Raw genomic sequence first — 15,771 nt, 5'->3', positions numbered from 1 at the left:
TTTAGACAGATGCGCGTAACCGTCTGAGGGTAGTTGTTATTAGAGGCAAACCCCAAATTTACAAGAATATTGCTTCTTTTTAAAAACACCATTTTTTTCTAGTTTGGTCTTTACCTCAAGGCAGAGGTGTAAAGAGTACCTGAAAACCATACTTTAGTAAAAGTACAGAGACCTTACAGTGAAAATGACTCCATTACAGGTTACAAGTCTCCAATTCCAATGAGTTTTAGCCCTGGATTTACAGACAGGGCTTAGATTAAGCCAGGCCTTAGTTTAATGTGGACATTTAAGTAGCTTTTATAAATGTGCCTTAGAAAAAAACAAAAAAACACAATAGTACTGGTGTGCTTGTATATCTTGAGACAAAACATTGAATGGCACTGACATATTTTAACAGTCAGTGCAAGTTGCTTTCCGTTAAAAGATAAACTGGGCATTAATATCTGATGTGAACAGTACTTAAGTATTTTTTTTACTTATACTAAATGTAGGCTCAAAGATGCACAAGTCCTCAACTCCAGGAGACATGTCAGAGAAAGACAAGAAACAGGTGATTTGTGAGGAGAGCAATCACACGTTTATTTTCAAAATCAAAATATAATTGAACACCTCAATATTGCAATAAATCAAAGTCAACACGACAGGCTCTTAAAGGTCTACAAACACTCAAGTCTCAGTTAAGCTCAAGTTCTCAAAACAGGCATAGTAAACCGATATCCTTCATAAAGAATATAAAAATATAATGGATAAATAAAATAATGTTTAGTAAAATTAAACTACTTGCACTGGATGTGCTGGTTTTGACCTTATCTCATAAGAAACACCTGTGATTCTCAACTACCTGCTAATGTTGCCTTGTTGACAAGTTTGGCAAAACTTCTATGCCATGTTGATGGTGCAATCGCTTCTTTTGTATCAGAAATAAACTGCTGCTGAAAAAGGATATGTGCCATGCAAAATGTAATGAGTAATTGCAAATTGGAGTAAAAAGTACATATACTCCTTCAGAAATGTAGTGAAGTAGAGTAAAAATGGCTTGTATCTTTGATACTCAGTCAAATTACAAAGTAGCCAAAAAGTTACTTAAGTACAGTAACTAAATACATTTACTCAAATACTTTTCACCACTGCCTCAAGGTCAGTTATTTGGCTCTGGAGGAATCCTGCAAATAGTTTGGACACATTTCAGTTTATTTTTCCATGACAGATATCAAGCTGTTCATGACCTGGCTGTCACCTTTGATGGACAGAAAAAATTGTGTGTTTTGGCACTCAAGGGACTAAAACCACAGTTTTGTAACAAGATGAAAAAGTAGTTTAATATGAGCCTTTGAGATCTTTCATCTTTCAGATTTTTCAACCTCAAATGTTTATCGTTCACCCAGTAATGTCTCCAGCAGACCCTGTAATTTTCTTTCGATTAGCGGTTCACACGTACAACATTGGCCTGTAGGAAATGCCTTGTTATGGATGTCTGTTGTGTTTGACAACGCAGTTTCAGCCGTTTAATGTAATAAAATATTTTGTGCTTGTCTTAAATGATGACAAAATAAGAGCAAATGCATTAGGGAACCAGGAGGTTTATTTCTTGTGCACAATATAACATAATTTTAAAGTTCAAACGATAATAAAAAGTGTCCTAATAATAAAGCACTGCTGGTGGATTTCACGAAGGGGACTTCAACTCTCTACTCATTCCGTGAGGTCAGTTTGAATCAACTAGTTTGGCATGACTGAACTGACTGAAACACTGGCTAACAAAAAACACATAAGGGTGGACGGTGGTGTGGATCTGAATCTCAGGTTTAACAGCTTGATCATGAATAATCACTAAAGCTCTCCTCATTGGAAACAACTGTAAAAGCCTAACTCTTTTAGCACCTGCAGTCTCCTTGCAGACTGGATAAGCTGTCATACATTTTCATTCACTTAACACTGGACACTTATTCAAACAGTGAGAGAGGTATGCAGGAAAACCACTTTTTTGTCTAAAAGGTACAAAAACAAAGTGCATCCTCAGAGCGTGCATGCAGTAGGGATCCCTCAATTTGTGTTTAACATCCACAAATATTACAAAAATCGTATGCGCTATCCCACAAATCCCTGCTGCAACAGTAGGACAGCAGTTGAGGAGATCACAGGAAACGGATGCCTGCTCCAAACTGAACACCGTCACATATCCTGTCAAGGAACAAAAAATAATTTAGGTTTTAAATCAGTGGTTACAATGCTGTTATTAAATGTTTGGGAAATGTAAAACTATATTGAATCTGACACAAAAGGATTGGACAAATATCTTTTGGTCCTGAGACTTCAGACCACTTCTATTATTGTTTGCTATCAGTATGTGAAGAGAGTTTCAACCAGTATAAAGCATTGCCTACCCTACCTTTATGCATGAATATGGTTCAATGGGTGTGTATATGTACCTGTCTCCGCTTTGAACACCCATGGGGAAGCAGTAATTGAGTTCAAGCCTAGCAATGTTTCCCAGGCGTAGAATTATACCAGCGCCGTACGACCAACGGATACACTCCGCTAACTTCTGCAGATGTGCACGTGGTCCCTCTCCTACACAAACACAGTGCAAAATTACAGGCTAATACTACTGTGAAGGGATAAACAGCTTGATTTACACCACATGAACTTTTCATAATACTCTGCCCACTGTAGTCTCTACCTTGAAAGTGTAAGCCTGGAGTTTCATTGCAACATTAGTGTCACCATGTGGACAAAAGGCTCCAATGCATATAATCAATCAATGAATATAGAAATAATGAGTTATTTCAGCAACTATTAATAGTAATAGCTTTTATTAATATTCTGAATTACTTTTAATATTTTTCATTTTAGTTAACAATAATATCCCTAAAACAGACAACTGCACTTCCTTAGTTAAAACTAATTGAATTTTTCTGAGACAAAAAAGACTACAAGCTTTCAGCAAATGACTACAAGCTTTCAGCAAAAGACTACTGACCGTAGTTGAGGTTGCAAAGGTTTCCAGCATTAAGGAAGAAGTGTGTTCTGAAGAGGTCAGCCAGACCGCCCTTGTTTGAGCGGAAGGGGAGGGGTGTGTAAAGGTGAAGCCCACCAGCCCAATACGCTTCCCCACCCAGGTAATCACCTGATCAGGTAAGATATCAAATCAGAAATATTAAGAAAAACAATTATACACAAAAATGTGTATGCTGTGATCATACCCCATGTACACACACACACACACACACACACATACACCGGTACCTTCACTCTGAGGTCCTATACTGTACATGCCGAAACCTCTGACACTGGTTGGGCCGCCCAGGTAGAACCTGACAGAAAAACACACATGCACAATGTGATTTATAAAATGCTATAAACGTAAGACCTCTGGCTTTAAAGCTGCTGCAAGCACCAATCAGCCAATGAGAGATGGCTCTGCCTTAGACATGTTCAGGCTGGTTGACGTCTTAAAGAGGACCTATTATGCTTTACAAAGTTCCCAGATGACATACCACTTCCATCGAGATTCTGACGTGCACATACGAGGAGAGGATTTGTGAATGTCAGTGAAGCAGGGAAACGGACAGTGACATGACAACATGGCTAATGTCCGAATTATATTCATCCTTCATACTATGTAAAGCACCCTTTTTTAGCGGTTGGGAAGTAATTGCCTACTCATCTTTAATGAACTATAATTCAAATTAAGTATGTGATTTTTGATGCGGCCCAAGTGTGAGAAGCTGAGAGTCATGGTTATAGTAAGGGGCGTGACATTTCCGGACCGAAACACTCTGGAAGAGACTAACTGACTGTCGAAGTGTTACTGACTGATTGGCGCGATATTTTCCCCCAAACCACTTCACCAGAAATCCCGCCCTGATATTGGTTAAGGTTACAGTGACGGGTAGGTTTAGGGATCAGTGTTTGGTGTAGGCAATCAGAACTGTGACTGACATGACCAATAAAATCTTAAGAATCGACTTCTGGGCAGAGTTTCCGCTTAACTGGTTTGGTGGGGAAATAATTGCGCGACTGACTGGGAAGAGAGGTGTTGTAACCTTATATGTGAAGAAAAATTTGTTTTTGAACATTCAAGCATAAAAACCTATTCTAGTAGATCGTAAAAACAAAATCAAGACTTTGAAAAAGGGCATAATATGGCCTTTATTTCAGTGTCTAAATTAGTCTAAACATGTCTTTTCTGGATGCCTTTTTAATTGAGCACAGTGTGGTTTTATCATTATAAAAATGTTTCTTTAAACAATACAAGATACTTTTTATTACCACATAATTATAAATTTATAATAAATTATAACTATAAAATCTTTCAAGGAACAATGGAGCAACCACTTAAAAGCAAGCAAACAAACACACACACACCTGTCAGCAATAGAGGTAGGCTGACGGCCAAGAGGAAAGAGCATCCCACCCCATAAAGATGCGGATAACACCTATAAGAGAAAATCATTAGAGCTACTTAAAGGGATACTCCACTTTTTTTGGAAATAGGCTCATTTTACAACTCCCCCAGAGTTAAACAGTTGAGTTTTACCGTTTTCGAATCCATTCAGCCGAACTCCAGGTCTGGCGGTACCACTTTTAGCATAGCTTAGCATAGATCATTGAATCGGACAAGACCATTAGCATCTCTCTCAAAAAAATGTCCAAAGAGTTTAGATATTTTTCCTATTTAAAACTTGACTATTCTGTAGTTACATCGTGTACTAAGACCGACGGAAAATAAAAAGTTGTGATTTTCTAGGCTGATATGGCTAGGAACTATACTCTCATTCCTGCGTAATAATCAAGAAACTTTGCTGCCGTACCATGAGTCCAGCAGGCGTAATGATATGACGCAGCGCCTGAAAATAGTCCCCAGCTCTGTAACTTCCAACGTGACCGGGACTAAGTTTGTCTAACCTATTAGACTAACCTATTTTCAGGAAAAATATCGAAACTCTTTGGTCATTTTTTTGAGAAAGATGCTAATGGTCTTGTCCGACTCAATGATCTATGCTAAGCTATGCTAAAATTGGTACTGCCAGACCCGGAGTTCGGCTGAATGGATTCGAAAACGGTAAAACTCAACTGTTTAACTCTGGGGGAGTTGTAAAAAGAGCCTATTTCCAAAAAAAGTGGAGTATCCCTTTAATAATAATAATGTCCAAATATCACAAATGTCCTTTAATAGCAACATTCTAAGGCAGTTAAAGCATGATAAACAATGTCAAAACCAGAAATATCTACAACAATATACGTGAATGAAGACCACACGCACCGATCCCCAGATAAATGGTTTGTTAAGCTGCAGCTCAAGGTCCTCTTTGAGAAAGCTGGCATCTCCGCCGGTGTATCCTGCCAGCTCCTAAACCAACAGAGCATTGTCCAGACAGTTTTAATCAGTGATGGACATTGTGAGGCAAACTAACGGTGAGCGAAGAAATACAAAACAGCTACTGATAAGTTCTGGGCTGATGTTCAAGTTCACACACCTGGTTGATCCGCAGTAAGGCACCTCTTCGGGGCAGGATGGCAGAGTTCCTTGTGTCTACTACCATGGTGTGCTTGTAAAGAGACAAAAAATCCATGAAATCAGTCTGAAAGCACAGAGCCAAAACTTTAACGCAACAGAGCAGAGCTTACAGAAAGGGCGGATTTAAGAGTGTGTCCGCTCTCCTCTCTCACGGCAAAGGAGGCGCTGCGGGCCAGACATCCCAGCTCACGCCACACACCCTCCCACTTCAGAGTGTGATCCGTCATCCACAGAGGGAACTGCAAGACACACATCGCATTATATCTTTCATTATCAAGTACAACCAATGCCTTAAAATCACAAGTCACGTTTAATATCTTACACTGAGCTCTGTAGAAACTCCCCTGTCCGTCTCTTTCAGAGAGCTCCACGGGAACTGGCCGGTGACTTTGTACAGGTTTAGAGTGAAGCTACACAAAGCAAAGATGTCTATTTAATATTACTGCTACATTTAAAGCTAAAACGTGCATGTGCATCTTAACATTGAAGAAAAGTTACACACTTCATCTTTAAAGTTTGCAGAAAACATACTTGCGTTCATAATATCCCGACTGTGGTTTAAAGAAGGACAGGCCGTAGGACGTCTCCTTAGTTCCATAGGAAAACTGAAAGGTGAGCTTCTCTCCTCGGCCAATCATATTTGGAAGTTTAATACCCAAGACCTTTAGAGGTACAAACACACAAATGCAGTACCACAATAAGAAAGAGTGATAATTCGTGCTGTCAAATTGATTAATTGTGTGTCTGTGTGTGTATGTATCTGCATATTTACAAACTTTTATGTTAGATGCAATTAATCGTGATAAAACTAGTGATAATATAAGAATACTCACACTGAATGTAAATATTATTATAAATATTCATATTAATTATTCTATTCATAGCATGAAAGAAAATCTTATTTGAGAGTAAAAGTGCCATTTTAGTACTATGTATATACCAAGTTTATTCATATTTTGAATTAGCTTTTTTTAATATATATTTTCAGTTTTCATTTTAATTTTCGTGATTTTTTTTTTTGTTTTTAATATTTCCATCTGGCTTTCATTTATATGAAATTATATAATTTCACTTCAGTTTTATTTTTAGTCATTTTAGCACTTAAACTTATTAATTTATTTCAGTTTTCAAGTTTATTTTTCATCCACTATTTATATTTTACTTTATTTTAGCTTTTCTTCAGTTACCGAAAACACAACAATAACAACAATAGCCAAAAAGATGATTGACAGGACATTTCACACATCATTTTGGTACTATTCCTGCAGTGTTGCAATGTGTAGCCAACGGCCACAGTAAAATCTCATTGGTCCAAAATCCCATCCTTATCACATATGTTATAATTGGCTGTTGGTCATGCGGTCTTTTTTTTTTTCAGTGTGGATAGACGTCACACCTGGTTAGGATGCAAAGTAATTTCTGTGTGCATAATGGTTCTTACCATACTGCCTTCATTGTTTCCAACCATGGTATTATAACTGCCTGTAAGTCGTTTAAGCTCAGTAACCTCAAATGTAACATCAAGTCCATTTGGCAGAGCATTGGCTCCTAAAGAGGAGATCAGAAAGACAACATCTTATGAACAACACTGTAGCTGAATGTAATGCATGGTAGATTCCTCTATGAAATCACATTCGCATTGCAATTCTCCTATGTACTGTGTATACTGTATATATACACACATTTAATACTGATAATAAAAAGGCTGACTTTTGGACCCACTGTTTTCTTCTGTCTTTATGAGGATGTAAATGAGCTGGTGTAGGTTAATATTCTCCAGCACAGCGGTTTGCTTGAAGAACAATTTGTAAAGGTTGGAAGCATAGAAGAACGCAGCAGCTCAGGATAGAAAAACTGGACACTTCTACTAACCGTAGACATTAAGGTCTAGTTCGGTTTAAACTGTCCATAACTAAATTGGGCATGAAGATGTTATGGATGCTGTACCTTCTGAGATGTCAATCACCACCTCCACGTCTTTGAATATGCCAAGACGGAGCAACCTCTGTCTGGCCTCATGGGATTTTCTCATCACCTAAAGAAAAGACTGGGCTTGTTACCTTGTCTACTAAATTGGTGATCGACCAATATGGTTTCTTAATGGCTGATATATATGGCCTATTTAATGCTGATACATCGCATACAATTAATGTCAGCACATAAGACGTAGCTAGTAATAATTGTATCTATGGATCTAATAATCTATGCATTTACAGACATTTTTATCCAAAGCAAAAATACAACATGTTAATCTGCAGATCCGCCTTGGACCATTTTGGTCTATCGCTACTCATAATAACCAGTCCTAATAAACACTTTGACCTTCTTGACAGCTCACTTACTTCAACCAGGTTTCTGGCAGTGAAGACATCAGAGATTTCATAGCCCAAGTAATCCTCTTTAGTTCTGCCCAACCCTTCAATGTTGACATGCTGTACAACAACCTAGAAGAGAACGGAGATGTCATAGTGTGTGACTGCAGATTTTGGACACGATACAACGGTAACACCGTGTTTTTGGACATGAACAATAGTATTCTTGGAAGTACTTTGGAATACAATATAAATACTATGGCATTGCCATCTAATAGCATCAGAGTTTTATGGTACTTTTTTGTAAGGGTGGTAGAAATGAACAGTGGTAATCAAGATATTCATGTTCACTATATTCATGTACCATGACATATACATGGTATAACCATATCCAAAACAAACAAACATGGTAATATCATTATATAAGTTTAAAACGATTTAAAAGAAGTCAGTATCAGATTAACACAACTTACATTTTTATTTTCTAAAACCTCTTGCTTAGTTTCTTGCACCGCCTCCATCATTTCCATATCATCTGTGTTGACGCCCAGATCTCGCCCATACATGGGGTAAGAATCCATACTCTACAAAAAACAAAACAAAGAAACATTGCAAATATTCTGCACATATGCATAGCTAATATCCAATGTCATGTACATAAAGACGAGCAGCTTTAACAATACAAAAACAAGCAATAAACCAGCACAATAATTCTGAGCACAAGAGGTCACAGGCAAAACAAGAATATTTCACCCTGCGTTTTAAAGAAAACACTTACCCGTGCGTGCACAGTCCCCATTGTTGGTGCAATAATATCCTAAACGCGTTGGAGCCGCTCCGCTGATCGTGGGAATGTAAAATATCGCAGTTATTATGAATCAGCGAACCCAACCCCCTTCAAGGAGGACGCCATGACACGCAACCGCTTGGCGTACCTGCACTGCGATTGGCTAGAATTATGTGACGTCACACACAGGCGGGTCCGCTGTGTCGCGGACGGCGCGTTCCTTTGCGTCGCGCGCGTTCACTCAACTTGTGCAGCGCGTTTCAGACACATGATTTACTTGTGAAAATGGCAAATGTAAAAGTTAAGAACTATACATGGAGCGCGTCTTTCAGACCCTCAGAGAGACAATTACTTCACAGCTAGGAGGGCTCTGTCTGTTTGTTTATCAGTCTGTCTGTCTGTCTGTTTGTTGTTTAGTATGTCTGTGTCTGTTTGTGTTGTAAACCCGTAGACATGTTTCAAGTCTTGCTGATAATTCGTCAAAGATTTCGTTTTGATGCCCTGCATGAGCTCACGTAAAAACTATTATTTCTCACTTTAAAAGGCTTCTCACTTCCCTTTTTAAAAAAAAGTTGTATGGTTGCCTACTTCTATTTTTTTTTTTTTTTAAGTAGCCTACCTTACTTGGTATACATGTTTTTTATGGTCATATAAAACCTGGAAATATCAGGGATATTTATTTAATATTTAACAGTCATAAAGTAGTAGCCTGGGTTATTTATTTTTTTTGAAAATTTTTGCCATTTAGAAATAGCTTTTTGTGAATGTAAAATGCAATATTTATCAAATTAGATTCAAAAATCATATCCAGTAATTACACGCAACTAGAAAAGTAATTCAAACGAATCTGTCACTGTATAATGGCACAACCACAGTGCTTTTGACAATGTGTGTACTGCCATTCCGTCGGCAGGGGGCAGTATGACCTCTCCTGTAATTGGTATTTTATTGATTAACTGGCTTTAAATAAGCAGCTACTCTCACACAACCAAAACGATTTTTCTTTTTGTTTAGCAATAAAGTTCAACTTTTAACATCCTGAGATGATAAGATTAATCCAAACTGAGAAACCCTTTCAGAAGGCAATGTTTAAATGTCCATTTAACAATTGCCTACTGGGAAATGCTATAGATATGCTTTCAGTTACATTTGTTATATTTATTGCCATAATTCAGACTGTTATTGCTTTTGTACTTTTTGACATATAATGACATATAATGACCCTATCTATCTAAACTTCTATCTATCTATCTATCTCTCTCTCTCTCTCTCTCTCTCTCTCTCTCTCTCTCTCTCTCTCTCTCTCTCTCTCTCTCTCTCTCTCTCTCTCTCTCTCTCTCTCTCTCTCTTTCTCTGTCCCCCTTTCTTCCACCTCCCATCTCCTCCTCAAATGTGCGCAAGCCAATCAGCAGGCGGCTGGAGCTCTCGTGCTCTCTTTGCCAGCAGCAGAAAATCCTTCTTATCAAAGAAACGCACAACTGGAGAAGTCCATTCACTCACAGCCTCTAACCATGGGTCCTGCCTGCTTCTCCTGGGACGTCTGTTTGTTTTTCCTCCTCATAAATACTTTGGATGTCATGGGAAATGTTGCAGTCGCAGGTAAGTGTTCCATTCTATTCATTATTTTTTCTGTATCTTTCACATCATTTTTTGGTGAAACTTTTAACACCTGATATTGGCTATAATTCAGTGGTTGCATGTTTGTATGCAAATTATTTCAGTGTAATTGCAATAAATTCTGTATTATTAATTATTATTGCATTCATCTACAAAAACAATTTAGTAATAATATTTAAAATATTGCGCATAAGAGCTGGAAAAACTTACAGAATAAGGCATTTGAGCGCGTTTAACGCGCAGTTTTATGCTCTTGATATTTCTTAAGGAGAATCCTCGAACTCCCATAGGGTCTATAGGAACATGAGCCGCCCTGATGGGGTCTGTCCGGGGGGCTTATCGACCCCTCACTCCTCCACCACCATCAATACGCATTGTGTCTCTCCATAATGAATGCCTGGAAAAAGTCAATAATGATACAAACAATAAAAACTGTCTGTTGGTTCTTTTTAACCACGACACGAATGAAGGATTTGTGGTATTTTATATTTTCATGTGTGTATTTTAGGTCAGACACAATGATTTTGCAAATAAACCGAGATGAATGACTCATCTCCAAATGAGTCTGACTATTGCGCATAACGGACTTTTGGTTTTCCCGGTTTTCAGTCTTTTTAAATAGACAGCACTTTAACAGATTAAGTTATGGAATGCACAAACAAAACTTTAGAAAGGATTCTCTGTTTTTCTCTCTCTCACACACACACTTCATGTGTATTTATGGCTTGGATGTAAAGAGCGCACCGTTGCGCAAAAGGTGATCACTTGGATTCTGCGACTTTTTACGTTTGCGTAAAGTTTAAAGAATTCACACGATTTCATGAAAAGACAAAGAAGAGTTTTTTTTTGGGGGGGGGGGGGGGGGGCAGTGGTGTGTCACTGTTGGGGTGACAGGATTGAGTCTACACATCAATAACCAACCAAACCACCTCCTTAACCTCTTCAAAAAGACAATATCTCCTAATTAATTATAGCTTTCCAACATTCTGCTCATTCATTCATTCATTCACCTCTGTATCTGGAGCATGAATGAGCATAATTTCTGCTTTTTAGGTGTATCAATATATCACTTTATTGGACCGTTTTTCTTGGCTAAAAAGGCTAAACTTCTTCCTTCCGGACTGCTCTTGTCCTATCTCAATAAGATTTTGTCATTTTTATTCTGTTCTGTTCAGTTTCACCTGTCTAAACCAGCAATAAGATCCTCATAAGAGATAGTAACCTGTTCTCAGAACAGACAAAGAGTAACATTTACCACACCCTTGAATCTCCTGTCAAAAGAAACACATAAAACATTGATTTTTCATTAAAGTCAGTGTTTATCTAATTCAGTTTGACGAGATTGTCTTTTGTTAGATGGGTATGTGCTGCACTGAGAAGGATTAGTTGTTTCTGGAACTCATTCTTGCTCTTCTGTTTGAATGTTATTCGGTTTTGTAAACTGAAAGATTAATGTAATGACCCTTCTCGGTTTTATTATTTGTATTGTACTGATTTAAATAGAGAGGCTGCCATGCTTTTAGAAACTGACCTACTATTGAAGCATTAGATTTTCGGCTGCCTTAAACCAAAATAGGCACTTTATAAAGCATCTTCATCTAGTGACTTCTCTTATTTGCTGTCACTGTCTGATTTGACACAATTATCCTTTCAGATCGATGTGTAACAAGCATTCAGCCTAATCTTATCCCATGTGATTACTCCACAGATGCAGATGAGTGCTCCGAAGCCACAGATGACTGTCACATCGACGCTCTCTGCCAGAACACTCCGAAGTCCTTCAAGTGCATCTGCAAGACTGGTTACAAGGGAGATGGCAAGCACTGCGAAGGTGGGCCAGACTGATCTCTCTCCTTCTGTTTCGCTCGTTCCGTCCCTGTCCGCCCGTCTCTCGCTGTCTCACACACATACACTCAGTCAGGTCATCCAGCTGTTCTCTAGATCCTGCTGTGGGTCTTAATTAGTGAGGAGGAAGTGCAGTGTGAGGGTGAGAGGTGCTGGGAGGCCAAAACCTGCTCCAGTCTTTACACCTCCCTCTCCTGTTCTGCTCGAGAGCACAGCACAGCTGGAGCCAACACACACACACACATACGTTCAGAGCGGATCACACTCACACATTCACTGAAACACTCATAGACACACATTAACATCACGCCACATCTCTGTGCACTCACATACATCTATTGAGCAGGTAACAGAACAATTTAGTAGTTGATCGTTATAGGTTATCTAATAGCTAATGTGATTTTTGGGGAACATAGTGACTGGAGAACAAAACAGTGATTGTCTAATTTAATAAAAAAAAAAATTGAAATTATATATTGGCATTATATTACAAAACATGGATAAACAAAATGAAAAAACAAAAAAAATTTCTAATTTAAATTTTTTCAATAAGGATTATATATTTGCATTATATTACAAAAAATGATCTACAATATGTATTTTTTCAAATTTATTTTTTTTTCTTTCAGAATTATAGATTGCCATTATATTACAAAAATGTATATGCAATATGCATTTTTTCCTCATACATTTCTTTCATTAAATTATATTTTTGCATAATATTAAAAATGTTATATACGATATGCATTTTTCTAAATCAATGTTTTTTCTTTACAAAATATGTTATCAGCATAACGCTTTAAGTGAAAAGTAGAATTGAAAAATCTGCAAGAAAATATTTTATACATTATTTAAAAAATATATATTTTCTTTGGTTATCCTCTAATATTATATAATTAAATACTCAAAGTTTATGCTCTATTTCTTATTTTATACTCACAATTTCACACTTTCGTTTCATTGCTGAGCAGGTGCAGGGTGCAGTTATTGATAAGTCAAGTGATGATTTTTAGGTCCAGGTTAAGTTAACCCAGGATGAAAATGTATTCAAGGATCTTGAATTCATCCATTTGTGCAAACGCACTCTCTCACGCACGCACACACTCACACACTTTGACTTCTAGCCGGTGCGATTAAAGACTGCGAGCTCCATGGGCGTAATTGAGTTTGTGTGTGTCAGAGTATCACTGAGGTGCACCGAGCATGATGGACACTTTTAGAGCTGACAAACAGTCGGGTTATACTCTCTCTCTGCTGTTTCCTGTTATTGTACGCTGTGTTCTTCATCTGTGGATTCTAGATTGTTCGTTTTGCCGCACTCTCTCCCTGTTTCACCCACATGTGTGGAGCTTGTGTTTCAGGAAAAGGGTGAAATGAGCTCTCTACCTATTATGAAACCTGAAACCCATTCTCAGTTGCATTAATGAATTAGGTGGATGTGGAACGGCATTGCACCAGACTGCTCTTCAGTTAGCGCTTGATACTCCTGTCTGAGGCCAGACAGCGTGGGCTAGAACAACATCTTTTTATTTCTCTAAGGAAACACGGGGAATGTTCTGGACTTTACAGAAGCCTTTTCCTCCCACCTTCAAACCGCAGTCTACGGTCGCGGGGCAATGAGGCTGTCAGTTATGTTGAATCCGACCGGTCTGCTTTGGTCTTAGCATGTTAACTATGCGTCTCTTCTCTTTTTTTTCTTCTTTTCTTTTTGCTCTTATTCTGTCTGAGCGGACATTCCGTCCACAGTGTAATGTGGTGTATTGTGGGGAGTGGGGGGGCTGTTTTGTCTGAAGCAAAAAAATCCCATTAACACCCCCAATACCCACCCTTTAATTAAAGCTCTGCGTGTTTGGCTTTGAAGAAAATTAAGAAAATGCTTGCTAACACTCGAATGCAGTCATTGTGTCTGTCTGCACATTAGTGTTACATGAAGTCTGTTGAGCATGAGGACATTCAGAACCCATCTCTTTAATATCTCAATTGTTTCTTGTAGACAACAAATAGGCTAAATGGAGACTTTTAACTGAAGTCTTCTGCTGTTTAGATGTTTCTCCTCTGAAAAGATCCTAGCAATCCAGGTGTGTCGCAGAAAATGTCTTAAACTGTGCTCTTATTAACCAAGATGCCAATCAAAAGTACATTTATTTTGCTCGGAGATTGGTCTTCGGTAGACCTTTGGCCCTGTTTACACCTAAGATGCGTTTTGGTCGATCGGATCACAAGTAGATGTGAGAGACATTTTCCTATTTACACCTGGTGTTTTAATCTCTCTTTTGCCCACTTTCAACCACTTCTGTCCTGATTTCTTCGAGAGGAGGGTCTACTGGCGGGTACATTTATGGGCTTTTTCAGATCTTTTGCGGCTGTTCGAACACATTCGACCACATGAGCGCTTACACTACCAAAGCAATCCGGTCGAATGCGTTTTCGACTACCTCTGGAAGTAGTTGAAAGTGGACAAGTTAAAACATTTTAGACCCCGTTTACACCTGTATTTAGCGTCGTCGACTTGTGATCTGAACGATTAAACGCATGCAGGTGTAAACAGGGCCTCTGTCTCAGCAGTTTCTCATAATTGCAGACCATTCATTAGAAAAGAATAATCATAAATAAGATCTCCTTAACGTCTCAGTTGTTTCTCCTATACACCAATGAGATGAAATTGAGGTCAGATGGAGTCTCCTGATTTCTCAGGTGTTTCTCCTAAGAAAAAGAAAACTCTGAAAAGTTTCAGAAGGGATCTCAACAGTGTCATGTGCTCAGATTTGCCAACATGCCAAAGTCTGCAAAAGATCTCAAATGTTTCTCATCTAATTTCTCTTAAGGAGTTTCAGGAGAAACATCTGCCTCTTTTGGGTTTTCTAAATAAATATTAGTTTAAATGTTTGTGGTGACTGCTCAGTAAATTCAGTCAGCTGGTCCCCAAGCCCACTGCAATTCATTATTGCCTTTTTAGCTTTGTGCTCATAGAATTAGTGAATATATTTGCTATTATTTGAATCTTTAACATGGTTTTTATAATTTATTGCAGATAAACCTCACTTTAACTGGTGAGTAGATATACAGACTCAACAAAACAGGTTTTTGAGGTGCATCTGCTTGTAACTGTGACATTTGAAAAGTGCTGCTTCTCTACTATCATGGGTGATTCTGAAAATTTTGTTTTGCATGTTTCTGTCATTGTAAAGTCAAGGGATATGTTGTCTGTGATTTGTAAACCTGCTTTGCGTTATGTATTTGATGTTTTTTTAGGGCTGGTAGACTTCATTTAAACACTGTAAAACGCATCTAATGGTTTTTCCTACAGTAGACGGCACTATGCAAATAAAATGCCTTTTGTAGGTTGATTCCCCTAAAAACATAAACACAGTGGCTTTGTGCCAGTATCAAAACATTGCTCTGTTTGTTTGAGCATCCCGACCGGCATGACACAGCAACATTGGCTCAACCAATGCCGTGAGTTGAGGGCGGGACTATTGGTTTGTTTGACTAATAAAAGAGAAACTCATTTTCATTTGGTGACTTTGAAATGACACAGTACTGACACAGTTTATGTGCTTTAAAGATAAAATATTATAATTATATATAAAAATGACGGCATGAGATGACATAGTCATGACATAGCACTTCCTTCCTGACCCTTTTGGGTTTTATTGATTATGCAAATTGATTAATTGATGAGCTTTCTC

General features: G+C 38.1%; 2 protein-coding genes across 3 annotated transcripts in view; one reads left to right on the top strand and one right to left on the bottom strand.

Moving 5' to 3' along the window:
- Window positions 1-1,560: 1,560 nt before the first annotated feature.
- samm50l (sorting and assembly machinery component 50 homolog, like) lies at window positions 1,561-8,781 on the bottom strand. The gene is made up of 15 exons (XM_081364205.1): window positions 8,612-8,781; window positions 8,307-8,417; window positions 7,864-7,965; window positions 7,469-7,556; window positions 6,963-7,069; window positions 6,053-6,183; window positions 5,844-5,931; window positions 5,632-5,760; window positions 5,481-5,552; window positions 5,267-5,353; window positions 4,369-4,439; window positions 3,247-3,314; window positions 2,981-3,127; window positions 2,430-2,571; window positions 1,561-2,181 (listed from the first exon to the last, which is right to left on the bottom strand). The coding sequence occupies exons 1-15, from the start codon at window positions 8,630-8,632 to the stop codon at window positions 2,136-2,138; spliced, it is 1,410 nt and encodes a 469-aa protein (XP_081220331.1). The 5' UTR covers window positions 8,633-8,781; the 3' UTR covers window positions 1,561-2,135.
- Window positions 8,782-10,018: 1,237 nt separating this feature from the next.
- scube1 (signal peptide, CUB domain, EGF-like 1) overlaps window positions 10,019-15,771 on the top strand; it is a 65,956-nt gene continuing 60,203 nt past the window's right edge. Inside the window, exons 1-2 of one of the 2 annotated variants that reach the window (XM_081364204.1) lie at window positions 10,019-10,219; window positions 11,946-12,068. In XM_081364204.1, the coding sequence (XP_081220330.1) occupies window positions 10,132-10,219; window positions 11,946-12,068 (211 nt within the window). In that variant the 5' untranslated portion in view covers window positions 10,019-10,131. The remainder of the gene's footprint in view (window positions 10,220-11,945; window positions 12,069-15,771) is intronic. The other variant, XM_081364203.1, reaches the window with a different exon arrangement.

This window comes from Scardinius erythrophthalmus (assembly GCF_964197995.2).
Source record: "Scardinius erythrophthalmus genome assembly, chromosome: 4".
Lineage (NCBI taxonomy): Eukaryota > Metazoa > Chordata > Actinopteri > Cypriniformes > Leuciscidae > Scardinius > Scardinius erythrophthalmus.
Note: the sequence above shows the minus strand (reverse complement) of the source record. Positions and strands in the feature narration are given on the sequence as shown.